The sequence below is a fragment of the Garra rufa genome, chromosome 2, assembly GCF_049309525.1.
Source record: "Garra rufa chromosome 2, GarRuf1.0, whole genome shotgun sequence".
Lineage (NCBI taxonomy): Eukaryota > Metazoa > Chordata > Actinopteri > Cypriniformes > Cyprinidae > Garra > Garra rufa.
In genome coordinates, this window is record NC_133362.1 from 59,653,330 (window position 1) to 59,680,186 (window position 26,857).

Consider the following 26,857-nt stretch of genomic DNA (forward strand, 5'->3'; position numbering starts at 1 on the left):
TCCAGAAGCCACCACGCTACCTAGCAAAGTGGCTATTGTTAAGTGCACTGGTCATTCCCAAAGAATTGACCTACCATTGAATGAGGATGCAGATATGGCCATAAACAGAGCCAGATGTGACGTCCCTTCTCCCTGAGTTTTGACATGGATGCCCCAGAACACAAATTCGTGAATTGGCTAAAATCTGTGCAAAGATTAAATTGACATATTGCTACAAACAATCAAGAGCAAATGGAGAGAACATCGTTGGACTGCTCCACTTAAGGTAACCGCACACACTTCTCACTGTGTTAGTCTTGCAGGAAAAGGTGATACGTGGTACCACCTGAGCCAGTGTTGTCCGGCGGATTCGCCGTCCAGATCCTTGGAGGACACCAGAGTGGACCTTGCTTCACAGGTCCAAGAGAGGGAGGATACAGGTGACACACAAACACATACACATACAGGAAAAGACCCTGACCAGGTATGAGAGAGCTATAGGAAGTGAGACTAAGACTACAAACCACTTAAGGTATAAAAAACCAAATTGAAAGTCCCGCAAAAGTCTAGCACAAAACTGTGAAGATATTTTAAACTATTATTTTATTTAACTGATTATTCTTGGGAATATTCAACAGAAAACGCTATTCCAGAAGAAGAAATTATTTTCTATTCCATGAAGCCAATGTGACAGTGTAACAAACACGGATCTTGAGTCATGGATCAGATCATTTTTCGGATCAGAAAAAAAAAAAAAAAAAAAAAAAAAAAAAAAAAAACAAAGGCTACTTCTCATCCACAGCAAAAACTACTAGCTGAACTAAAGTTCAGTAACAAAACAAGAACAATTGCAAAAATGAAAAGTGTAAATGAATACAACATAAAGTTGGTAATAAAATCAATAACACTAGTATTCAGGAGGGGAAATTTAGTAATTAATTGTAAAATAACTAGTGTTTCTCACTGCAGGTATTTATAGGACGCTGTCCCTTTAAGGCCAAATGTACGAACCGAATACTGGCACGCATCTCTTTCTCAGCTGTTTCGGTTCACTGAAGACATAAATGACTGTTAAACAGAATACCAAAATGGGTATTAAGACATGACTTGGTATGTACGTTTCCGTTCAAATAGCAGTTAAAGAGGAATCAATCTGTGTGAATCGCGCCGCGCGCCTCTCTCTCCTCTCTCTCTCTCTCTGCGCCCCCTCGCGTCAGGTGTGTGCGGCAACGTAAAAACATGTGCTAACTTTTACTCTATGATGGTTAAACTTAACAGTTAATCTGCGAATCAAATGCGTGTAGTTGGGCGGAAACCCGCTAAATCTGGCAACACTGCGGCGTTGTCAAGCAAGCGTGTGTCTAGCAACAGAACAGATTTAGAACCTGTGCAGGAGATTCTCCTCCAAACGATAAACTTTTCCTTCTCAAAGTGTAAAAAAAAAAAAATTTAAGACCCTTGGATTTAGATTTAAGACAAATTAAGACATTTAAAGGCCTTATTTTAGGACAACGGAATTTAAGACTTTTTAAGACTTAAGGATCCGCGGCCACCCTGAATAGTAACTTGTGAATGTTGTCTCTCTCTCTCTCTCTCTCTCTCTCTCTCTCTCTATTAACTGTGCTTTCTTGCAGATGCTGATTCATCATATATTGTGTGTTATATAGAGATGTTAAGTAGATGTTTTGAGCCTAGAAGGAATTTATAGAAATGTTTAGCTTAGATACTTTCAGTGTGATTGTCTCAGCTGACATGTTGTGGTCGCCCAATTGCAAATTAGGGGACCGTCTGGGCGTCTTTCCCCGTGGGGGTTTTCGGCCCAGTCCCGTCTGAGCACACTGGTTTTATAGGGCATTTATAGGGACATTTATTTTGTAACTTCATATGTATGCAATGTAGACTAGGGTAAAATGTTAATGTATCTTGACAGTCTGATATGATGTGTCAGACGAACATGTGGTGGCTGCCCATACGCTAACTAGGGGGCCGCCTAGGTGTCTTTCCTCACTGAGGTTTTCGACCTAGGCTCGTCTGGACATATTGGACTTAGAAAAAGTTTTATTAACATGCATTGTAGAAGATTTTTATGTTTGTGTTATGAGATGTGGCCTCTTTCAGAGGCCAAGAGAGGGATTTGTGGTACTTTTCAGTTTGAATATGTTTTATATATTTTCCATTTGCATAAGAAAGCTTTAATAACTAAACTATAGAGTGCTAATATCACTGTGAAACTGTCTGAAAGGGTTAATTGAAATATTATGTGCACGGTGCTGCAGAGAAATGTTGCAGACTGCTGAGGATAGCACGTCCTGTTATGTCCTGCATAGATAAGAACAGATACTTTTGAAGGTTTAGCAGGACGTGAGCTGTGTGTGGGTGATGGAAAGAAACCTCTGCTTTAGACGCCAGCAGTCAAGAGAAGATACACGGAAGACGTCAATAGATAGCAGACAACTATGATATTTAAGGGTGTGTTTCTGAAAGAGAATTCAGAAGAACTCGGAAGAACAGAATTCTTCTCCAGCGCTGTTTTTGCTCTTGATTTTCTCCTATTTGCTGAGCTTGAATAAAACTTTTAAACTTTGATAGATTGACTCCTGAACCATTTTTGAACACGCAAAGGACTATTTGAAAGTCCAACAAAATACAATTAGACAGTTCAATCAGAGAAAGACAAAACAAGCATTTAAAAAGATTAAGAGATTAAAGAGTATTTAAATGTTTTTTGTTTGTTTTTTTAAATAAAAATCACAAATCGTTTCGCTAGATAAAACCCTTCTTCCTCAGCTGCCATCATTTACAACCACATTTGGGATCATTTGAACCCACATTCAAACTGCATTTTGGAAGTTCAAAATCGGGGCAGCACATCAGTCCATAATATGGAGAAAAATGCTAAAATGTTTTCCTCAAAAAACATAATTTATTTACAGCTGAAGAAAGAAATATATGAACATCTTGGATAACAAGTGGATCAGTACATAGACTTCTCCTATAAGCCCATTCACACACCAAACACTTTTGCCACTCATTCCACCTGAGTGGACATATTTTGGCACAAAAGTGACATCAATGTATACCCTCTATGAACACAAATTTAGTCTATAAATATATATATATATATTATATCTCTTTAATAAATGTATAAAACAAACAAACAGTGGGAAAAAAACAGTAAAATAGAGAAAAATATTCACAGAATTTGATTTACAATTCATCCCATAAACAAATAAATTATGTGTTATTTTTTATGTGACTTACCTAGACTACACATCTATATGAAGGTATTATTATTGAAATATTATTAACTAAAATTTTAATAATAAAGATAACACAGTAATGATTAACTCGCATATTGTCAATATACAAACAAACAAACAAACAAAACAAAAAACAACAACAAAAAGGCAAAAAACTACTCTTGGCACAAAAAAATTTATAAATACTAACCCATGACTTAAACTCTACTTACTACTGTATATTTTGAAATAATACATATTTTGATTCAGTTCTTGTTAAATGTTATTAATGGGCAACTTATTGCAAACACGTACTGTACTAAATTCCTTATTAGTTGTAAGGGTAGTTTGTCAATGTGTGCGTGACTCAGTTGAGCATGTACGGAGCGCTGACAGCAGTTCCACCATATGGTTGCGGTTTACTTTCAGTTTCATTTTCTGGCGCTATCTTTGATGGATGGGGAATGTGTGTAATTATCTAGTGCTCCTTCAGATCCTAATTTAGATGATTCAGGTGTCTTTGATCAGGGTTGGACCTGAACTGTGCAGAAAGGTAGACGTCCAGGAACAGGGTTGAGCACCCAGCACAACTGCTGTATTTGAAAATTATATATACAATCTCTGTTATTCGCTAACGCACTTACTTTTCCTTCTCCGCACAAGAAAACTCATGCCGTTGTACATCAAAAACGACACTCGACTATTCCATGTAGCCTCCTGCACCACTGCAGTGAAATATTTGGAATTACTGCCACCGGCTTTAATAAGTGGTGACACCATGTGCAGGAAGCCCTACACTTCTGAACAAGGTGCTTTCCTGGGTGTAGCCATTGTCCCACCTACAAACATATATAAAACAAATACAATATTTCAAACAGTTTAAAATAGCACAAATAGATACACATACCTATACAAACTGCATTAATTATTCAAAATAACACTTTCATACACCTTCTGAATTCATAAATAACATTCTTTAAAATCAAATTACAAATTTCTAATATAACAACATAAATTCACAGTAGTATTAAAGGTCCCATATTGTCAAAATCGAAATTTCCTGGCTTTTTTCATGATAACTGAGTTCTAGGGGCTATGTAACTACCATATGAGTTTCAAAACAGTCAATCCACAGTAAACTGCACACAGCCTGCTTAAAGTAGCTGTTCATTTTCAGGAGCCGCTGTGACCTCCGCAAAGATGTGACGTCTGATCTACTCATTCACCGCCTTCAGTCACAACCCCGAGCACCAATCACGTCCCACCCTCCTTTTGTCAAACCCAGACAACATCGTGTCCATACCATTGCTAAGCAACAACAACACGGAAACTAATCTAGAAAACCCTGTTCAGTCGATAGATGTCAGGAAACTACATCATTGCACAGGCTTCAGAACAACGTGAATATAAGAGACCAGAGGCACGTCAACTTCAGCCTCTTTCACACAGCGGTTCCGGTAAAAACACGGATAATGTGTCCCACGATTTGTTCCGGAGTTGTTTAATTTGGTTCATTCACAGTTGTTTTCTGGAATCTGTGCATGCTTTACACACAACCCATAAAGACATGTGACGTTTGGATGTGAGATGTAATGCGACGCGTACGATTCACTAAACTGAAACTAACCTGAACAAACTGTGCTTCAGCGCTGATAGTGAGGAGCCTGCTCTGCCCGATCGCCGCTTCATTCCACTTTTCACGTATTTTTTCGTCGTGAAGAGTTGCATGATAACGTTCATCATCACTACAACACTGCCTTTATGGTTCTGGCTTTTGTTCACACAGCGCTCATTCCCGTAATTTTCCGGAATCAGCGTGCATTGTGAAAGGGGCTTTACTGAAGGAACAGTTATGTAGCTTACTGCATTCGGTGTTTGAAAAAAAAACAAAAAACATTAATGATCATTCTGAAATATCCTGTTGAGTATAAGCAGGCTAGGCTCTCTCTATTGCTCTGGGCTCGGCTAAAGCATACATGACCTTATTTACCTGTGATTGGCCTGGCTGTGCGTCACTCAGAAAACAACAGGCCAATCAGAAGAGAGGCTCGTGAATATTAATTAGATGGGCAAAAATCGACCTGTTTTTGACAGAGCTCCTAAAAAAGGAGCTGTAAAAGTATATTGAGATGGATTTTGGCACTTATACCGCAAATATATATTCTTAAGGACTTCAACAACTAAAATAAACCTCCAGAAATGTGTACATTATAGGACCTTGCCTGTGCAAACAAATCAGCATTTCCGAAGCATTTACTTCGTCGCTCACCACAGAGATATTCGGTTTTGTGAAGATGTCTGACAATAAGCAAATGGCCCTGGCGCTGTCAGCTCTTGGTTTAGCATTTATTTACATAATAAAAAAAGACTTAAAAGTACACAGATATTTTCAGCATTAGCCCAGCATGAACACTGAATTTCGATTACACTGTATATCAACGGTTGGTCTAGGACTGGGTGGGAGTCATGGAATTTACCTGGAACCTCACAGTTTCTCACAAACGTCATGTCGCCCGCCCTCCAGAGGAGCTGTGGCCTTTTGACTCAGGAGAAAAGGGACAAGCAGGCGGAAGGGATCCTTCAGATTATGAGACTGACACGCTGCCCAACTGCGCCAGTGAGGCCGGTGGGTTGACTGGTCTGAACAGCAAAGGACTAGCTTCTCTGTCCTTGCCTGTAGGTGTAGCCACAACGGGTCAGCTCCCACCACGCAAGCGTGTCAGAATGGCCGAGCGGTCTAAGGCGCTGCGTTCAGGTCGCAGTCTCCCCTGGAGGCGTGGGTTCGAGTCGCAGTCTCCCCTGGAGGCGTGGGTTCGAATCCCACTCCTGACAGACTTAAATTTCGGCTACGGACAACAGCTACGGTCTTCATCCGCAAGGCTGTAACTTTGCCTTGTGTCACGTCAAGAAAAGCGTGTCCCTGACGCATTGATCGCAACAGCTTTCTCTGAAGCCTTGACTTGGCAGAATATGTGAAGCTGTATTAGAATCAAGTCAACACATCATAACTATAAATACAGCATTAGTTTAAGGTTCACAAAAGCTTTCCTTCCCAGTGACAGGGAATTTCAGTTTGAATGGTCCAGCAGGGCATTAAAGTTTTGGGAAATGGTAGATAAGAATGCACTGACAACCTAGTGATTTTTTTTGTTTTTTTTCTCAGATTTTCTTATGCTACTGTAACTTACTTATTTAATGCATATTTTTTATGGGGCATTCACCAAAAAAATTAAGCTGGATACTGAAACTGAAAGTGCTATTTAATAATGATTTATTTTATTAAATTACGTAAAATAATTTGTAAGATGTTTTCATTTAACTCAATAACTTTAATGTTACTAAACTTAATAAATACAAGCCAATAAAATAACCTCACTTTTGTTGAAAGAAATACAATGACATTACACAAAAAATGTTAATATTATTAAATATTTTACTTGTACGCAACAATCGGATTAATATGACTTTTGTGTAATATATTATTATGTTATAAAGATGGCACTTATTAAAGAGGAGGATGAAGACATAAAGATTGAAGAAGTATTCATTGTGAAACAAGAAGATGACGAGGAAGAAACAGGTTTGTTTTTATTCTCATTAATAATATTTTTATTATAAAGAGTGTCATTATTACGGTGGTTTTATTTAAAAATGGAACTTCATTTGGACAAAAATATGTTGAGATCAAATGACCAGACACATACTAATGTGCAGCAGAGAACTATTTGATTAATTTCTTAGTTTGATTGTTAAAAAAAAATGCAATACATGCTGCTATATTTTGTACTTTTTTAGGAGGTACAGAAGCTCAAAATTCTTACTATTGTAACATTTTATTAACTAGACTAGACTAGCTTGTACGTGAGTGAACCCAATCCTCCCTATTCGCAAAATTCATCAAAAATTGATTATTTTTAGTTTTATTTTTGGTCAGTGGTTATGAAAACATGAATATTCCTTTCCTTTAATGCGTTGAGCTGTCGATCTTTCTACATAACATCTAAATCAGTCAAATCATGAAGCTGATATATACAGTCTCCTGTCAGTCTTGCTCAGCACTGGTCTTCACTGAATGTTGTTCATAACTTTCTCTGAATTCTATGCTGTGCTTTATTTTATTGATTAATCAATTTCTGTATAGTAGGTTCTCAAACTTTTTACAGTGGTGTACCCTGTGGGGCATTTCACATTCTTTTAAGTACCTCTCAATAATTAAGGGATATAATTTACCCCTTTATATTGATTAACACATGAATTTTTACCTTTTATAGAAGGATCTTTTATGTCATATTCTTAACATTCTATTAAGTGTATTATTAATATGTGACCCTGGACCACAAAGCCAGTCTTAGCACAGTTATATTTGTAGCAATGGCCAAAAATACATTGTATGGGTCCAGGGCAATGTATACTAAAAAAAAAAAAAAAACATACTAACATCCCTGCTGGAAAAAACAAAACAAAACAAAAAAACAGCTAAGACCAGCCTGGAAAAATGGCCAAAATCCCTCTAAAACCAACCAACCAGCCTAGGCTGGCAATAAATAACTAAAATCGCCAGTAGGTGGCAGTAAGTGGTCTTAATAAGTGAAGCATCTTTCATTCATTCAGTAAGTACTCATATCAGTACTCATATTTTAAACATGAAAAGTGTTGTTTCTGTATCAGTCTTTGTACAGACTGTCAATATTTGTTCTTTGCTATTAAGTGCTACAAATATACTTAAAAGACACTTAAGTACATGCAGCACTGTTTGCTAAAGGAGCATACTTTGCAGGCATCCTATCATACGCACACTGCTGGTATGGATACAGTCAGTTTTGACTGCAAGAGATGAGGCAATTTGATGTCTTTGATTGTTTACGGCACTCCCATTTTCCTGTTTTAGCATAAAAGCGGCATTTTGCTTGTCAGAAATGCATGCTCTGTTTTATGCTACTTTAAATTGGGGTAGAACCAAATTAATGGCAAAGCTCAGCATTTTGTTCGCGAACCCCCTTCCGTCACCTCGCATACCCCAGTTTGAGAACAACTGCTATAGAGTATCCCACAAAAGTGAGTACACCACTCACACAAATTTAGTATATTGTCTGAAGGGATAATACTATAGAAATTTAACTTGGATATATTTTATAGTCAGTGTGCAGCTTGTAAAGCAGTATAGATTTACTGTCCTCTGAAAATAACTCAGCATACAGCCATTATTGTCAAAATAGCTGGCAACAAAAGTGAGTACACCCTAAGTGAACTTGTCAAAACTGTGTCCAAAGTGTCAATATTTTATGTTAGTACCATTGTTATCCAGCACTGCCTTAGTCCTGCTAGGCATGGAATTGACCAGAGCTGCACTGGTGTTGCTGGGATCCTCTTCCATATAATGGCATCACATAGCTGCAGTACATGGAGACAAACTTAGCCACTCATTCATCGTTATCATGTTGGAAAACTGCCATTCAGCTTAGTTTCTAGAGGGAAGGCATCATGTTCTGCTTCAGAATGTACAGTACATAATGTAATCCATGTTTCCCTCAATGAACTGCAGCTCCCCAGAACCAGCAGCACTCATGCAGCCCCAGAACATGATGCTATCACCACCATGCTTGACTGTAGGCAAGACACAGTTTTCTTGGTACTCTTAACCAGGGCATCACCTCACATGCTGGACACCGTCTGAGTTGACCTTATAGTCTCATCAGACCACAGAACATGCTTCCAGTAATTCATGCTCATGGACAGGTTGTCTTCAGCTAACTTTTTGCGGGCTTTCATATGAGCCAGCTTCAGAAGAGGCTTCCATGTGGGATGACGCCTGTGCAAACTGACTTTTAGCTCTGTGCAGCGTATGGTGTGAGCACTGACAAACTGACCTTTTACTTCTGTAACCTTTAAAGCAAAGCTGGCAGCACTCAGGCATCTGTTTTTTTAAGCCAGGTTCTGCACTTGATGCACAAAACAGTCAAGCAGACAAAAACATGTGGCTTTAAATGGCAAAACAACATACTGCTGTTATCACTTAGGGTGTACTCACTTTTGTTGCCATATATTTTGGCAATAATGGCTGTATTTTTAGAGGACAGTAAATCTATACTGCTATACAAGCTGGATTCTGACCTCTCTAAAATATATCCAAGTTTCATTTCTATAGTATTGTCTCTTGAGAAGATATACTAAAATGGTTGCTGAAATGTAAGAGGTGTACTTACTTTTGTGAGACACTGTATGTTTCTCATCCCCCAACCCCCACCCCATTTTTATATTATTGTTTGTTGACAATGAAACAAAAAAAGGGGTTTTGGAGCATTTTGGGATTTTTAATGCACAGACAAAAAAAAAAAAGTCACAATTACAAATACATTTTAAAATCCAAATACTGGTTAATGGCTGGTAAGCAATATTTTGGCCTGTGCATTTTCTCAGTTTGGTTGCTGTTGACAAGTTTTTTTTTTTTTTTTTTTTTTGTAATCTTGTTTGCTTTCCTCCTGCTTTCTCTACTTACTTTTTCGAAGGTATGATTTCAACATCATTTGTAGCTACATTTAATTGTCAGAGCCCATATTCACAAAGCATCTTAAGGCTAGAAGTAGCTCATAATTAATTAATCGATTTAGGAGAAAACCTTAAAAACCTTAACAATTTTTTGGTTTAAGAGTATTTACAAAGCGTTTAGTGCTAAAACTAGTTCCTAAATCTGTTAGGAGTAGTGACAAGAACTCACTAAGAAGTCACTAAGACCAAATCACAACTGCACAACTGACCAAATGCAACATCAAAGACAAAAATTTTTAACCCTTTATTTAAATATGGCAACATAATTTGAAGCTCTACAGTATTTCTATGAATAAATCTCTGACAGACCCCTTCCCTATCAGCCAATCACTGTGTGCATAGTTAATAAGTATGCTGACATCATCCATTGCAACAAGGTCAACCCCCGCCCTTATTCTTAGCTTAAGACTTATCTCTGTTCCTTAATAAAGTTTGTCTCAGCAGCTTTGTGAATAGGTTTTAAGAGAAAACTCTTAGCTAAAAACTTACTGATATTTAGGAGTACTCTTAGTGGTAAGAGAAAATGTTTTGTGAATATGGGTGCTGAGCTGTTAGACTTCTGCATTGAAACTGCATCAAAAAGACAATTTTTTACCTTGATTTTAGCTCTCTGATTAAAAGGAGTAATGTACAGATAATGTACCCACCCCTTTGTCATCCAAGATGTTCATGTCTTACTTTCTTTAGTCGTAAAGAAATGTTTTTTGAGATAATAATTTCAGGATTTCTCTCCATATAGTGGACTTCTATGGTGCCCCCAAGTTTGAACTTCCAAAATGCAGTTTAAATGTGGCGTCAAAGGGCTTTTAATGATCCCAGCCGAGGAAGAAGTTTATTATCTAGCGAAACGATCAGTTATTTTCTGAAAACATTTACAACTTATATACTTTTTAATCTCAAATGATTGTCTTGCTGAGCTAGACAAGACATTTGAGGTTAAAAAGTAAAAAATTGTAAAAATTTTTTTTTTTTTTTTTTTTTAGAAAATAACATTGTTTGCTAAATAAGACCCATCCTTCCTCGGCTGCGATCATTTAGAGCCCTTTGACGCTGCATTTTAGAAGTTCAAACCATATAAATCATGAATGGTTTACTCAAAAAACATAATTTCCTTACGACTGAAGAAAGAAGGACATGAACATCTTGGATGACAAGTGGGTGAGTACATTATCTGTAAATTTTTGTTCTGAAAGTGAGCTATTCCTTTTTATTTATGCCCTGTTTGTTTGTGCTCTTATGAAAGTGCAGTCATTCTTATGAAATGTGCATTTCTCTAATCTCTCACAATTGTGATTTTCACGGTGCCCAAATGTGGTTTGCATACTTAAAACTATTAATCTTAGTTAAGTATTACAGAAGTTTTCCCCAAAATCCCAAGGATGCATTAAAAAAAAAAAAAACTTGATTCCATGTTTTCAATGAGGAATTAAAACAGTAGTCTGTAGTCTCGTAAGGTGAACAATAATGTACATCTGAGTCCACAATATGGAGGTAATTGCATACAAATTTGAAGTGGAATAAACTTCAAACATCCCCAGTAGAACACATTTTTGATGTTTTCACATATCCAAGACTTTCTATAAATGTAAACTGGGGTGTCAAGCTCAGCTCTGAAGTGTTTAACTCCATTCTAACTGAACACACCTGAATCATGGTCTTCAAGGTTAACTTATTAGAGGTGTGTTGGAGCTAAACTCTGCAGGACTGTGACTCTCCAGAATAAATGGCAGATTTGGGCCATTGTTGCACTCTGTTCTACTGTTGCTTTTAAACAGGGGTTAATGTGTATTTGTCTCTTTTTAGAACTGATGGTGCCGAGAATGGAGAGTGAAGTACTAGATGAAATACAAGATGAAGATCAGTATTTTATAACTGAATCAATTAGTTGCCCTCAGACAGAAAATACTTCAAGTAAAACTAATTTCACCTGCCAGTATTGTGGAAAGAGTTTCAGTCAACATGGAAACCTTATAGTCCACTTGAGGATTCACACTGGAGAAAAGCCTTTCTCCTGCCAACAGTGTGGAAAACATTTCAGTGAACATGGAAATCTTAAAGTCCACATGAGGATTCACACTGGAGAGAAGCCTTTCACCTGTCAAGAGTGTGGAAAATCTTTCACTAAAAAAGCAGCCCTCAAAAGCCACATGAACGTCCACACAGGTGAAAAGCCCTACACATGCCCTCTGTGTGGAAAACATTTCAGTCAACAAGGAAGCATTAACAGGCACATGAGAACTCACACTGGAGAGAAGCCGTACTTTTGTAAACTTTGTGGAATAGGTTTTACAACCAAACCAAACCTTGAGTATCACATGAACATTCACACTGGTGAGAAGCCATATGCATGTGATCAGTGCGAAAAGAAGTTCAGTCATAAGGGAACCCTTAAAAAGCACTTGGTGGTTCACTCAAGAGCTCCCTCTCTCAGTTTTATATGCCATCAGTGTGGAATGAGTTTCTCAGACAGTGATCACCTTAAAAATCATGTAACATCTCACACTGGAGAGAAGCCGTTCATGTGCAGTCACTGTGGAAAGACTTCCTCAAACAAGACAAACCTAAATCTACACATGAGAATTCATACTGGAGAGAAGGATTATATCTGCCCTTATTGTGGAAAAACTTTCAGATTTAGAGGAAACCTTCGGGCTCACATGAGAGTTCACAGCGAAGAAAAACCTTTTACCTGCCTTTCATGTGGAAAGAGTTTCACACTTAAGGGAAACCTTACCGCTCACATGAGGCTTCACACTGGAGACAGACCTTCTGCAACCTAAGTTTCACAATCAGAGAAACCTGAAAGATCATTTGCAAACGCATTCTGGAAACACACTGACTAGTTTAGAAGGAGCGATTTAAAAAATCACTCTGAAGGTGGCGCAACACTGTGGAATAATTTTGCCATCACATATAGACCTAGAAAGGTAATTTATAAACAAGACCGTATTTCTGTTTTTATACGTAAATAGTTTCAAATAGCTCTGAGACTGCAGATATAAAATGGCACCAGAAAAAATAAAAAATTATTTGAAGGCTGAAATTATTGACTGAAACCGTGACAAATATTAATTATAAATTCTCAAGTGAGTTATGTTGTGTGTACGTACAAGTTCCTTCTTACTGAAGTGTCCACTTTTGCCAAGAAATAGTGGGCTAACAAGTCTGGTATGAATTTCAACAAGTACAGTGGGGCAAATAAGTATTTGATACACTGCCTATTTTTCAAGTTTTCCCATTTACAAATAATGGTGAAATCTGTCATTTTCATCGTAGGTACACCTCAACTGTGAGAGTCAGAATCTAAAAAAAATCCAGTCACATTGTATGATTTTTAAATAATTAAGTTCCATTTTGTTGCATGAAACACGTCTATGATACACTAGAAAAATAGAACTTAATATTTGGTTTACAATTACAGAGGTCAGACGTTTTCTGTAGTTCTTGACCAGGTTTGCACACACTGCAGCAGGGATTTTGTCCCACTCCTCCATACAGGTCTTCTCCAGATCTTTCAGGTTTTGGGACTGTAGCTGGGCAACAGGCCCTTACTGAGGGAAGGAGGATGTTGCCCAAAATACATGATACATGTGATACATGACCCCATCCATCAATACGGTGCGGTCGTCCTGTCCCCTTTGCAGAAAAGCACCCCCAAAGCATGATGTTTCCTCCCCCATGCTTCACGGTTGGGATGGTGTTCTTGGGATTGTACTTATCCTCCTTCCTCCAAACACGGCATGTGGAGTTTATACCAAAAAGTTATATTTTGGTCTCATCTGACCACATGACCTTCTCCCATGCCTCCTCCAGGATCATTCAGATGGTTTTTGGCAAACTTCAGACGGGCCTGGACATGTGCTGACTTGAACAGGGGGACCTTGAACACGCTGCAGGATTATAATCCATGACGGTGTAGTGTGTTACTAATGGTAACTGATGAGACTGTGGTCCCAGCTCTCTTCAGGTCATTGACCAGGTCCTCCCGTTTAGTTCTAGGCTGATCCCTCACCTTTCTCAGGATCATTGATTGTCCCTCGTGTCCTTAGACAGCTCTTTGGTCTTGCCCACAGTGGAGAAGTTGGAGTCTGATTGAGTGAGTGGACAGGTGTCTTTTATACAGGTAACAAGTTCAAACAGGTGCAATTACTACAGGTAATGAGTGGAGGATAGGAGGGCTTCTTAAAGACAAACTAACGGGTCTGTGAGAGATTATATAAACCTGTTAAAAAACACCTCTGACTGACACACTAGAAGCACACACACTGATCGCTTAAACAACACAGAAATACAATGTTTCAAAAAATCTGTCTTTGCGTGTAATCCCCTGAATGGCGCCTGCGGATGTCCCCTGGACGTTTTTGTGTAGGGTTCGTTAAACGTTGAAAGGATGTGATGAAGGATGTTCACAGAACCTCTAGGAAACGCAAACAATGCCGTGATTTTTTGTGTGTGTGTGTGTGTGTGTGTGTGTGTGTGTGTGTTGTAAAGGATTTACTACTAATGCTACACAACAGCCCAAAAAAGACATAAATGATTTATCTACTCATATTATAATTAAAATATTTTGTATATACACAATACACAGCATACATAAAATATAATATTATACTGTACAGTATATCACTAAAAATGGGAGAATCTCATCTTAAACGTACCATAGTCAGGGTAATTATGGTTCAAATGTGTTCCAGTTTTAAATATTGCAATTTCCTAAAATGTCTAAAATGTGAAATAGCCTTAGTCAATCAATATTAATGATATCAAGGTTATATATTTACAGAAAGTTCTTTACAATATATATATATGATGATTTTATGTAGAAAAAAGTTCACATATTGTACATACATTCACACATACACACCCTACAGAATTGTGGACATTTTTTAAATTACTGCAGTTTTAATAACAAAAATTCATTATGGTGTAATAAGTAAATTAACTAAAGAACAAATCAACAATTCTTTCTTTCTGCCGTGATATAACTCTTTTGCAACTGCAGACTAGGAGACTCACTGGACACACAATTGCTATTAAATAATTTTTTTTGTAAATTCTGTTATTTTGTCTTATAGTCTTCATGTAAACCTCTGAAATGCTAATTACCTTATTCAGAGCTGTTGTAAAACAAACAAACAAAATACTGTCAAATTGTATGATCACTTATTTTGTCAAAATGATTAACATTTTTAAAATTCTGCAATGTTTATTCAAACTTCCAACCACAAGTAAACAGAGTTATCATGAAATAAAATTGTAATATTAGTTTTTGCATATAATTTTCTCACCTGAGCATTTGTTTTTTTCTTTTTCACGATGTGGAGCATGCTTCAGGGTCACCGAAATCCTTATATGGAAAATATATGAAGATATCCGTCCCAAATGGGCTTTTTGCCACATTGGTGTCTCTATGTGTATCTTTAACACATGAAAATTAAATACTTATGCTCATTTTCTGTAAATAGTATGTAACGTTACATTTAATTATTTCACCTTTACATGCTAACGTTAGCTTCAAACGTGTTAACATATACTAACGGCAGCAGCCATACACAACGACAACTTCAGAAAACGAACTTTTTAGCATTACCAGATACACAGTGATTACGGTAGATAATGTGTACAAATGTAAAAGTATAAATACCTTTTCGACCGACGAAAGCTATAGACGGTTTCAACGGCAACAACATAAACAAACGTTACTGCGCATGCGCGCTTTTGTGGCCCAAACTTAACTTCCGGTAGACATCCAAATAGAATCAATAACAACAGCTAAGTCCTTCTAGAGTAGATTATTTTTTTTAATAACTGAAATATGTTGGCTGCGTAAATTAGACAGATTTATTTAAAATGCAAACTCATCCTCTGCCAGCAGGAGGTGCTTTAAGCACGAGAAACGAGGTTTCCCCGGTAATGGCTATAGACAAAGCAGCTCTTAATTTAAAAACGCTATGCAGGATGAAATGAAAATGACATTTTCTAAAGACAGTCTTTCTTCAGAAATAGTGATATAAAAACACCCACGCCTTGATTTCTAAACGTGCATTACGTTTATTCAACGAAGTCTATTGGAAAATCAGTCGGTTTTTATATCGTGGCAGGTCGCCACAAATAAATAAATGTTTGGGAAACACATACCACAGCACAATAACCTGAGACCAACTTCATTACTCATTATTAGCTGCGTTTGTAGCCCGCGACACGAACCAGACAGATAAACAAACACAGACCGGAAGTTAACTTAGGTCCAGGCGCGTGCGCCCGATAAAACCGTCTATAAACAAAAGGCCATGTCTAAAGAAATAACCGGGAGGACCGTTAACTGTCACTCACTGCGCAGCTGAGCGTTGCCATGGATACCTGCGAGTACCCTAAAGTGATGTCACTCGATCACGCGCTCATTTAATCTACACTTGCTTGTAGCCTATATTCCAATTTGGCTATATTGTATTACACATTTTTTTGTCTGCACGTGGTATAGCACGCAAAAATATTCTTTTCTAAATACCTTTTCTTATTGGCGTACCAACATGTACATAGGTAGAATAAATGTATTTGTCTTACCTGTTATTTTTCACTTTTCCATTCTTCATGTTTTCTTGTCCGCATTCATCACTCTATAACATACTTTTAGAGCAACCTAATTCTCTTTATGCATGGGGAATGATGTTTCAATGACAGTTTAAGAGCAATAATATATGTGGCAAGTTTTTTTTTTTTGCTAATTACATAATAAATAGAAAACAGAATAGAAAAAGAATAGAGCAAGCTTAGAGGCCTTTTTGTTTATTATATGTGACCCTGGACCACAAAACCAATCATAAGGTTAAATTTTACTAAACTGAGATATATACATCATATGGGCGCTCAATAAATAAGCTTTCTATTGATATATGGTTCGTTAGGATAGGACAATATTTGGCCGAGATACATCGAGTTGAAAATCTGGAATCTGAGGGTGCAAAAAAAAACAAAATACTGAGGAAATCACCTTTAAAGTTGTCCAAATTAAGTTCATAACAATGCATATTACTAATCAAAAATTACATTTTGATATATTTATAGTAGGGATTTTACAAAAAATCTTCATGGAACATGATCTTTACTTAATTTCCTAATGATTTTTGTCATAAAAGAAAAATCAATAATTTTGACCCATACAATGTATTTTTGGCTATTGCTACAAATATACCCCAGCGATTTAAGACTGGTTTTGTGGTCCAGGGTCACATATAATAAATAGAAAACAAATAAATAGAATGCAAAAAGAATAGAGAAGCTAATGTTAGTTTTTGTTTTAAGAAATCAAGCAGTTAGAAAATGAATAGAGTGCAAGTCTTAAAAGGGTCATTTTTTTCAGTTAAAAATAGAATAAGAATAGAGAGTTATATATTTTATTTATACTATAGTAAAAATAAATAAATAGGCCGGCCTAACATCAATCTGCAAAACATGTTTTTTTTTTTTTGTATTCCATTATCACAGTTAAATAAAAGGGATTTTGTTTAAATCTTTAATTTAATGAATTTGTCTTAGTTGCATGGTGCATGGGAGACTGGATTTTTCAAGTGTTATGGAAATGGTAGATGAGTATGAATGAGGGACGAAATAGAGACGTTTGCAATCTGGCTCAGATGAATGTCCTCTGAAAGTCCGTCAGCGAACGTCAAAAAGAGGACCAAATGCGGACGTCCTCAGAACGTCTGCCAGCGAACGTTACAAAGCGGTCCAAATTCGGACATCCCTAAAACGTCCGCCAGCGAACGTTACAAATAGGACTAAATCTGGACGTCCTCCGAACGTCCGCCAGCGGACGTACTGCGGACCTAAACGGACGTTCGCAACGTCCGGGGGACGTCCCCTGTTTGCTGGGGTCTTACTTTAAAAAAAGTGTTGACTGTATAATCCACATGTCTGGTCTGATTTTAACACCTCAAGGTCTACCTTCAAACCAAATGTTTTCATGCATTGACTGAGGAGTTCTTTAGGAGCGAATATGAAATTGTGCATTCAACAAATAAATATATCAAAAATATTTATTAAAACAAATGCATTTAAAACAAAGGGAATTGTGAACTATATACATAAAACAATTTATAAAAAAAAAACATGAACTATGAACTATATTAAAAAAATAATAATTTTCTTCCTGCAGTTCGTCCTGCTCCTCCTCCTCGTCATCTGCGAAATACTGTAGAGATGGACAAAAATATATTAAAAGGCAACTACACTACATTAGTTGTAGAAGGTCTGTATACATTACTTGTTCCTCATCGTCTTCATCAGGAGGAGCAGGACAAAGCTCTGGTGATGGAGGTAGTGCGGGAGGAAGAGGAGGTAGAAAATTTGGGGGTCCCTCCTTCTCCCCAGATGAGCTTATTCTGTATCCTACAAACGAGCAACACAACAGCTGTCAAACCCAACATCACTGAATTACCACAGTCTGAAAATATTTGTATAACTTAATTACAAGTATAAGTTCACTGTCCAGCTGATCATTTCTGTGGTGGCCTGTGAAAATAAAAATAATAAAATTAAAAATTAATCACTATCTTTACATTTTGAAGAATTGTATTTATTTACTACTTACACTACTGCCACCAGTATCCTCCAGCCCACTGTCATCAGGGTTGCTCATTTTTCTGTTTAAAAAACAAAAAAAAGAGTAAATCGCTCATTGTTTGTGCAAGATACCAAAAAAAAAAAAAAAAAAAAAACACACTTTGACCAAACTAAAACCTATATAAATATGTTTTATATCAAATGAAAACTTATTATTTGGTACCATTGATTGATTGGTGCCACATCAATAGAAAGCTTAGATTTAAGAGCCCCTTTAGATTTTTTTTAGATTTAAGATCCCCATTAAAATGAACCTAGTGACCTGGCTGTGGGTTGTTCACAGACGGAGAGGTCAAAGGTCAAATTCACATCTTCCCACAAGGCCTTTCAAAAGTAGAATTCAGGAGGCCATGGCAGATCAGCCAGTTCAGAGGACTATGGTGGAGAGGACAATTCTGGGGGCCATGGCGGATGAAGGAGCTCAAGGGGAGCGGGCTCTGGGCGGCACTCAGGCCAGAGATACAGGGCTGAGGATGGCTTTTTTACTTAAAAAAAAAAAAATCTGCCAGTGTTGCAGCAGAAGGTGTCTTTTTGTTGCTATAACAACAGCTGCAACAGTAGCCTATGTGTGGAGCAGAAATGTCGAGAAAAGAGGAAGCTGGCTCTTTTGACTTTTTGAGACAAGATTGGGAAATGTCTGGGAGCCGGGACTCAGAAAATGGGACGCCCAAAGCGCAATGGCTCTACTGTAAATGTTGATGTGTGGCTCAAGAAGCTATCGGCGCTGCATTCCGGTTTTTGAAGTTAACCGGGGAGGCGAATCCGGTTCAAAACTACAAAATAAAAGTCTATATAACGGCTCCTTTCCCATTTTTTCTTGTTGTTATGGAAACGACTGGCTACTCGCTTATCATTGGTCAGCTGTGAAAAATGTGCTTGACGTAGGGGGTTTTCTTCAGAAAAGTTAAACTTTTTTCAACTTGAAAAGACGCTCTGAGCTGCAGAAAAAGATGCCGGCGGTGGCGTTTAAAAAAGCACTCAGGACTTTTTTGAAAACACTGTTTACTCCATGGGGTTGTAATGTAAAACAGACGCTGGCAGTTAAAAAAAAGACGCCAAGTGTGAACACGGCCTAATGCTGCTTTGTGTAAAGCTGTTACTAGAGAAACCGTAATATTTCAACTCCAATTTTTATTTCAATACATTTTCGCAGCTGTTGATGGTCAAATTATTGCAGTTATCGACCCATGTTAATATGAACAATGTTTTCATGAGTTGTAAATGTGTTTCCCGTGTTTTATATTATCTTTAGTGTTTTTTGTTTTGTCCCGAAATGCAACTAACAGATTTGTATGGAAGATTCTAGTTTTATTACTGATGTAACCAGCGGAGACTCTGGGTTCATACCATGAGGTAAATTAATGTTACTATTATTCTATATAAACACCACGATTACAGGCGTTTTGTGGTCGCGGTGAAACTTTACTGAGGCATAGTGCTTGAAGCCACGTTAAAATTAAATGTTTACAGCCACATGAACCTGTTATGCTGCGTTCACACCAAACGCGAATATGCGTCTGGCGCGAGTGATTTCAATGTTAAGTCAATGGTAAGACGCGTCTACGCGCGTCTGGAGTTCTTGCGGCGCGAATTGGCGTTTAGCGCGGCGCGGTAGATAACGGCGCGAATTCAGCGTCTGGCGCGTTACGCGCAAATTGTGCTTTTTGTGCATCACGCGTTTGACGCGAATTCGCGTCTGCCGCCCGAGTTGAAAAATCTGAACTTCTGCGTCAATTCGCGCCGCGTTAACCAATCAGGAGCCTGCTTGATGCTGTGGCGGCAGGCCCGGAGTCACTCATTCAAATATGAAACATGAATACTAAATGCCTAGTGCGGTTCTAATGCACAACAAAGCAAGTGTTTTATCACATATATGACACATTCATTTTGTATTGAATGCTATCTTTTCCATATCTAAATCTTAATTGTATGAAACATTATTATAGTGTAGTGTGTCTACACTATAATAACAGAACAATAATAACTATAATAGTGTGTATACTTTAGTGTGTCTGGACAGTGTTGTGTGAGGAAAATAAAGAAATCACAGGACAGGTTAAATACTTTTGGAGGCTGGCTCCATTTATCATCAAAACAAAAATAAATAACAGATTTTACAGTAATAACCTGAACAAAGAAATGGCACAGACCTATAGAATTATTATACATCAAAAGAGGAATGACATAAAGGAGTAGTTCACTTTTAAAATGAAAATTCTGTCATCATATACTGCTCCAACGCACAGAGGGAAGTTCCGCCGCTCCTGAAATCCCCTCGCTCCGATGCGGGAAAGCAGGTCATTGAACTGGGCGCGGGACAGGCGGAAGTACCGCTGAAAGCGGCCGTCATCCAGGCGCAGCTCCTGGAGCAAGTGATGAAACTCGCCGAACTGGGTTCGCCTCCGAAGGGTCTGGTGGACCCAAATACGGCGACGATGATCCGTACACCGCTGTTCTGCTCTCCAGAGCAGATACAGAGCGGTGACTCTCTCGATAAATGACCGATCAACAACAGAATCTTGTAAAAAGATGGCCGCCAACGGGGTTTGAAATTTTCGCCTCTGACGCGCGTAAATTTCGCTTCAAACTTTTGTTTTTATGCGCGTCGATTTTGCTCTTGACGCGCGAATGAACACAAAGTGGTCATGCGAATAACTAGACGCGGCAGGCGCGAATTTAGACGCATATTCGCGTTTGGTGTGAACGCAGCATTAGAAAGCAGAAAGATTGAGGCTTTTCTAGAAGCACAGATAAAATAACATTTTGTGTAACCACTCCAACAAAACGATAGCTGGAACATGGTACTTTATTCACTAAAACAAATTTACTCTGTTCACTCTGCTGTTATTTATGGTGCCCGCCAGGGGACACCTTCGGTTCACTTATGTTTGTCGTGGCCACGAGATATTAATTCGTGGCCACGTCATATTAACTCGTGGGAACGTCATATTATGTCGTGGCCACGAGATCATTTTGTCGAGGTAACGACATCCTTATGTCGTGGCCACAAGATGCAATGATGAGGGAACGAGATCCATTTCTCGCGGCCACGACTTCTTATGTTGAGGAAACAACATGCATTTCTAGAGGCCACGAGTTTAATACATAAACAAACCTGCGTGACCATAGTAACCCTGGATTATCAGAGATAGGTTTATTCATATTTTATTTTTAATTAAGAAATTATTATATTAATTGTTACAGAAATTAATACAATATTAAATTATTATATTAACTTTTTTTTTTTTTTAGTGAGTATACCATGATTTTTTTTTTTTTTTTTTTTTTTTTTTATTGCCAACAAATATACTATTTACAGGTGATACATCAAAGGCCAACAAAACATACATGACTGTAAACATGATTTTTGTGTGCATGTGAGTGTGCGTATAAGTGGTAATTATAACTGTGTCGAGGTTGGAACACAAGGGAACATGTAGATAAGTACCACAGACATAATAATAATAAAAAATAATAAAAATGATGATAGTAGTATTAACAAAAATTGGAGGATGGAGGGTGTGAATGGTACTCAGGGGTCAGGGTGAGGAAGATGATAAATGGCAGTAATAATAATATTAATAATAATAGTATTGATAATAATAATAATAATAACATTTTAAATGAACTACTTTAATCAAGAATGAGGGGAGGTTTGAGGATCAAGAAGAGGGCAATTCTATTAATATAGTAATTTAGTAATATATAGGATATATAAATAGAATATCTATAAAATAAAATAAGGTATTCCTTATTATTATAAATATATATATATATATATATATATATATATATATACATATACATATATATATATATATATATACACACACACATACATACACACATATACATATATATATATATATATATATATATATATATATATATATATATATATATATATATATATACATACACACACACATATACATACACTACAAAAAAAAAAAAAAAAAAAAAACACTATTGAGTTATTACACAGCTGCCCAGTTAATCCCCTGCTCACGTCACCCGGACGGCCATCTAGTAGAGGTGCCGTGGAGGCACAGGGCCCTAACTCCCACCCCCGGGCCACCACGCACACATGTCCAGCTTACCCTATTTGTTTGTACTTTTATTTTTTAATATTTAACCCTTTTTATTTGTGATAGATGAATGTTCAACTAATGTGAGATGCATTAAAAGAAAAGTGTGACGTGCAGCGTGGGACTATCCCTGTGCAGTCACACTTACCCTATGTGTAATTTTTTTTTTTTTTTTTTTTTTTTTTTTCTTCATGATGTATATGTATGTGTATGTCAACTAATGTATAAAGCATTAAAAAGCCAGACATGTAGTGCTAATCAGTGGCAATAAACTCAGGGTAATCTGAAGGTAAAAGGACCCCGGCCTCCCAATGCACCCACCTGTAGCCAATCCGAGCCACATAGAACAGGGTCACAGATGTCACAGCCAACTGGGGCCCAGAGGCAGAAAAGGAGAAAACAGAGGAGAAAAAAAATTAATAAAAATTAATAAACAAATACAAAATAAAAAAAAGGGGGGGGGGTAGATGTGGTGTTAGGAAGAGAGTTGAAGAAAAGAGAGAGCGAGCTTGAATAAGAGAAAAAAAAAAATTATACTTATATTAATAATGATAATAATAGTGTATAATGTTAATAATTTAAATAAACTTAAATACTTAATTAGGTGTGATATTACAACAATGTTGCTACCTCCTCTTAACCCTCTTTACCCCCTCAATTATTATTTATTTATTTATTTTTCTTTTCTTCTAGATATTGATGAAGTTGTATGGTTGAGGGTGGCTTCAGACAAAGAGGGTCAGCTTGTTTATGAGATTTAACCAAGAGGGTTGTAATTTTGATGGTGGTTTCAGACAAAAAGTGGTGAGTGGGTTCATGATTGTTGGAAGTTTACAAGTGATAACCAAGAGGAGTGTAATTCTGATGTATTTTTTGTGATTGAAGTGAACTGGTTATCCATGGACATGTACTCTATTAGTAAGTTTTTCCAAGATGCAATATGTATAGTATTCCTTGATTTCCAGTTCATGAGGATAGTTTTCTTGGCGATAGTTAGGGCCACTAAGAGCAACTGAGTGTTTGTATTATTTAAGTTGGTTAGTGATATGTCGCCTAGTAAACAGAGGGAGGGAGACAGTGGGACGTGACATCCCAGAAGATTTGATAGTGAGCCAGTTATGTTTTCCCAAAATGTTTTAACTGAGGTGCAATGCCAAATGGCGTGAAAATAGGTGTCTGGAGTGTTTTGTGTACAATGAGTGCATATTTCTGAAGTAAAGCCCATTTTGAATAGTTTGCGTCCAGTTAGATGAAATCTATGAAGTACTTTATACTGTATAAGTTGCAGGTTGGCATTTTTTGTCATGAAGTAGATATTTTTGCAGATTTGTGTCCAGAAAGCGGCATCGGGAGTAATGGATAAGTCTGATTCCCATTTTGCGTTTGGTAGGCTCAATGTGTTGTCTGATTTTGATATTAACCTGTATAATTTGGAGAGTAGTTTTTTTAAGGAAGATATATTAATTAGTTCTGAGATTGGAGGTGAAAGGTCTAGATTAGTTGTACGAATGTCAATTTTTGATTGAATTGATGATTTGATTTGTGAATATTCCAAGAAACAATTACTCCCAATACCGTATTTCTGGACCAAGTGGGACAATGGTGCCAGGTTATTATTTAAAAAGATATGCTGAAGTTGTGTTATGCCCTTTTCTGCCCATGTGCGTAAATTAAGTGGCTTCTTGTTAACTATAAAATCTGGGTTATTCCAAATCGGGGTGAATTTAGATGGTGCAAGCGTGGAGTTTGTTATTTGGTGAAATTTCCACCAGGCTGTCAGAGTTGCAGCTATTGTTGGCATTTTATAACAGTAATGTTTTTTGATTGTCCGGTTAAGGAAGGGTAATTCTGAAGTGTTAATGTCCTTACAAATTGTTTGTTCAACATCTAGCCATGTGTTTTCTGATGGGTTAGGGTGGATCCATTTATGTATATATTGGAGCTGGTTGGCCAAAAAGTAATGATAAAAATGTGGTGCTTCCAGTCCTCCTTGTGTTTTTGATTTCTGTAAAGTAGTGAGTTTGATTCTTGGGGTCTTGTTTTTCCAGTAAAATTTGGTAATTATTGAATCTAGTGATTTAAACCAGGTAATGGTGGGCTGTGTTGGAATCATTGTGAATAAATAATTTAATTTCGGGAGTACAGTCATTTTAATTACTGATATTCTGCCCATAATAGATAGTGGTAAATTCATCCAGCGATGAAGATCATCTTCTATTGTTTTGAGTAATGGTGTGTAGTTTAGTCCAAACAACTCTGACAGCCTGGGGGAAACATTAATACCTAGATATGTGATATAATTGGTGCACAGAGGAATCGGTGGTGTCTGGGATGTCACATCTAAGCAGGAAGAGTGTAATGGAAGTATAGCAGATTTGCTCCAATTGATTGAGTATTCAGAAATTTTTGAGAATGAATCAATGAGTTTAATCGTTTCTTGTAATGATGAGGGGGGGTCTTGTAAATATAATAAAATATCATCGGCATAAAGACTTATTTTATGGTGTATACTTAATGTTTGAACTCCTTTAATGTAACTGTTTTGACGGATAGCTGCTGCTAGTGGTTCAATGAAGATGGTGAATAGTGAAGGGGAGAGTGGGCATCCTTGTCTAGTCCCCCGGTGCAGTGTGAAGCTACGTGATGTTAGTCCATTGGTGATAACAGTGGCTGAAGGTGACGTATACAGAATTTTGATCCAGTTGATGAATGACTCCCCAAAACCAAACCTCTCTAATGTGGAAAACAGGAATTTCCAGTTGACTCTATCAAATGCTTTTTCTGCGTCGAGGGAGACTATGATGGTTTTTGCTTTTTTAATTGATGAGTAATACATTAAGTTAAAAAGTCTGCGTGTGTTGTTTGATGCGAGTCTGTTTTTAATGAAACCAGCTTGGTCTGGATGGATTATGGATGGTGTGACTTTTTCTATTCTATGAGCTAGTGCTTTAGCGATGATTTTAATGTCTACATTAATTAGTGAAATTGGACGATAACTTGACGGAACTGTTGGGTCTTTGTTGGGTTTGAGAAGGAGTGAAATTGTAGCTGTATTCATGTTATCTGGGAGTTTAGATTTTTGTTTTGATTCATTTATCATTCGGATAAAAAGTGGTGATAAGATGGACCAGAAGTGTTTGTAGAACTCAGCAGGGAATCCATCTGGACCTGGTGCTTTATTGTTCGGCATTAAATTAAGAGCATTAAAAATGTCATGTTCTGTTAATGGGGCTTCAAGAATGTTTATTTGATGGTTACTAAGTTGAGGTAGGTTGATATTGTTAAGAAATGAATTGATGTTGTCCTGACTTGGATCTTTTTCAGAAGAATATAATTTATTGTAATAGTTTTGAAAGATTTGATTTATTTCTTCTGGTGAGTTGGTGGACTTCCCTGCTGTGTCTGTAATGACTGGTATTGTTGTTTTTTCTTTATTTTGTTTGATTTGATTTGCCAAATATTTACCAGATTTGTTACTATGATGAAAATTTTCTTGTCTTAGTCTCTGAATGAGAAATTGGGTGTGTTTATTGATTAATTCATTCAGTTTAAATTTGTATTTTCTTAATGCAACCTGTGTTTCTTCTGTTGGGTTATTTATGTTGATGTCTTCCAATTCTTTGATTTTTTGTTCGAGTTCTGCCTGTTGCTCCTTCTCTTTCCTTTTTTTGTAAACAGAAAATGAAATGATGTTTCCTCTTAAACAGCTTTCCCTGCTTCCCACAGAAGGGATGGAGATGATTCGGGGGAGTCATTCATCTCTAGAAAGCATGCCCACTCTTTTTTAAAATAACTGTCAAAGTCATGATCTTTCAGAAGGGATGTGTTAAACCGCCATCTAGTAATTGGTTTATGTGGGCTAATTATGTTCCATTTTAATGTTACTGGGGCATGGTCACTAATGACTATTGGATGAATCTTTGTTTCAGAAATTTTTGACATGATAGAATTACTTGTAAGGAAAAAGTCAATGCGGGAAAATGAGTGATGGACAGTAGAGAAAAATGAGTATTCTTTAACATTCGGGTGCTGTAAACGCCAACTATCGCCAAGACCAAAATCACTCATGAACTGTTTTATGGTCTCTGCAGATTTCCAAATACGTTTATTGTCTGAGCTGTTCAATTTATCTATTGTTGAGTCTAGAGTTGTATTAAAGTCGCCTGCTATTATGACTGGACAATTAGAAAAATTTGAAATGAGGGAAAAAAAGTTATGAAAGAAAGATGGGTCATCTGTGTTTGGGCCGTATATATTGCCAATTGTAACTGGGTTATTATTAATTGAGATATTTATAATGACAAAACGTCCATCGGGGTCTGTAATGGTGGAGTTATGGACAAATGACATTTTTTTACTTATTAAAATACATACTCCTCTCTG

The 26,857-nt window shown here is 37.2% G+C and overlaps 1 protein-coding gene, 1 long non-coding RNA gene and 1 other non-coding gene across 3 annotated transcripts; 2 read left to right on the forward strand and 1 right to left on the reverse strand.

Annotated features, from left to right (window-relative positions):
- Positions 1–5,936: 5,936 nt before the first annotated feature.
- On the forward strand, positions 5,937–6,050 carry trnal-cag (transfer RNA leucine (anticodon CAG)). Its single transcript has 2 exons — positions 5,937–5,974; positions 6,006–6,050. It is a non-coding gene; the product is annotated as a tRNA-Leu (tRNA).
- Positions 6,051–6,713: 663 nt separating this feature from the next.
- Positions 6,714–12,544, forward strand: LOC141326013 (uncharacterized). Its single transcript, XM_073834723.1, has 2 exons — positions 6,714–6,798; positions 11,568–12,544. Exons 1-2 carry the CDS (start codon positions 6,714–6,716, stop codon positions 12,542–12,544), a joined length of 1,062 nt encoding a protein of 353 aa, XP_073690824.1.
- Positions 12,545–17,892: 5,348 nt separating this feature from the next.
- On the reverse strand, positions 17,893–18,275 carry LOC141325626 (uncharacterized). The gene is made up of 3 exons (XR_012353792.1): positions 18,227–18,275; positions 18,028–18,145; positions 17,893–17,955 (listed from the first exon to the last, which is right to left on the reverse strand). It is a non-coding gene; the product is annotated as an uncharacterized lncRNA (long non-coding RNA).
- Between the last annotated feature and the right edge of the window lie 8,582 nt (positions 18,276–26,857).

What these genes read in the sequence shown, in the direction of transcription:
- LOC141326013 (XM_073834723.1), top strand. Translation starts at nt 6,714, where the DNA reads ATGGCACTTATTAAAGAGGAGGATGAAGACATAAAGATTGAAGAAGTA. An exon ending in AGATGACGAGGAAGAAACAG is followed by an intron (nt 6,799 to 11,567) that starts GTTTGTTTTTAT and finishes GTCTCTTTTTAG; the next exon opens with AACTGATGGTGCCGAGAATG.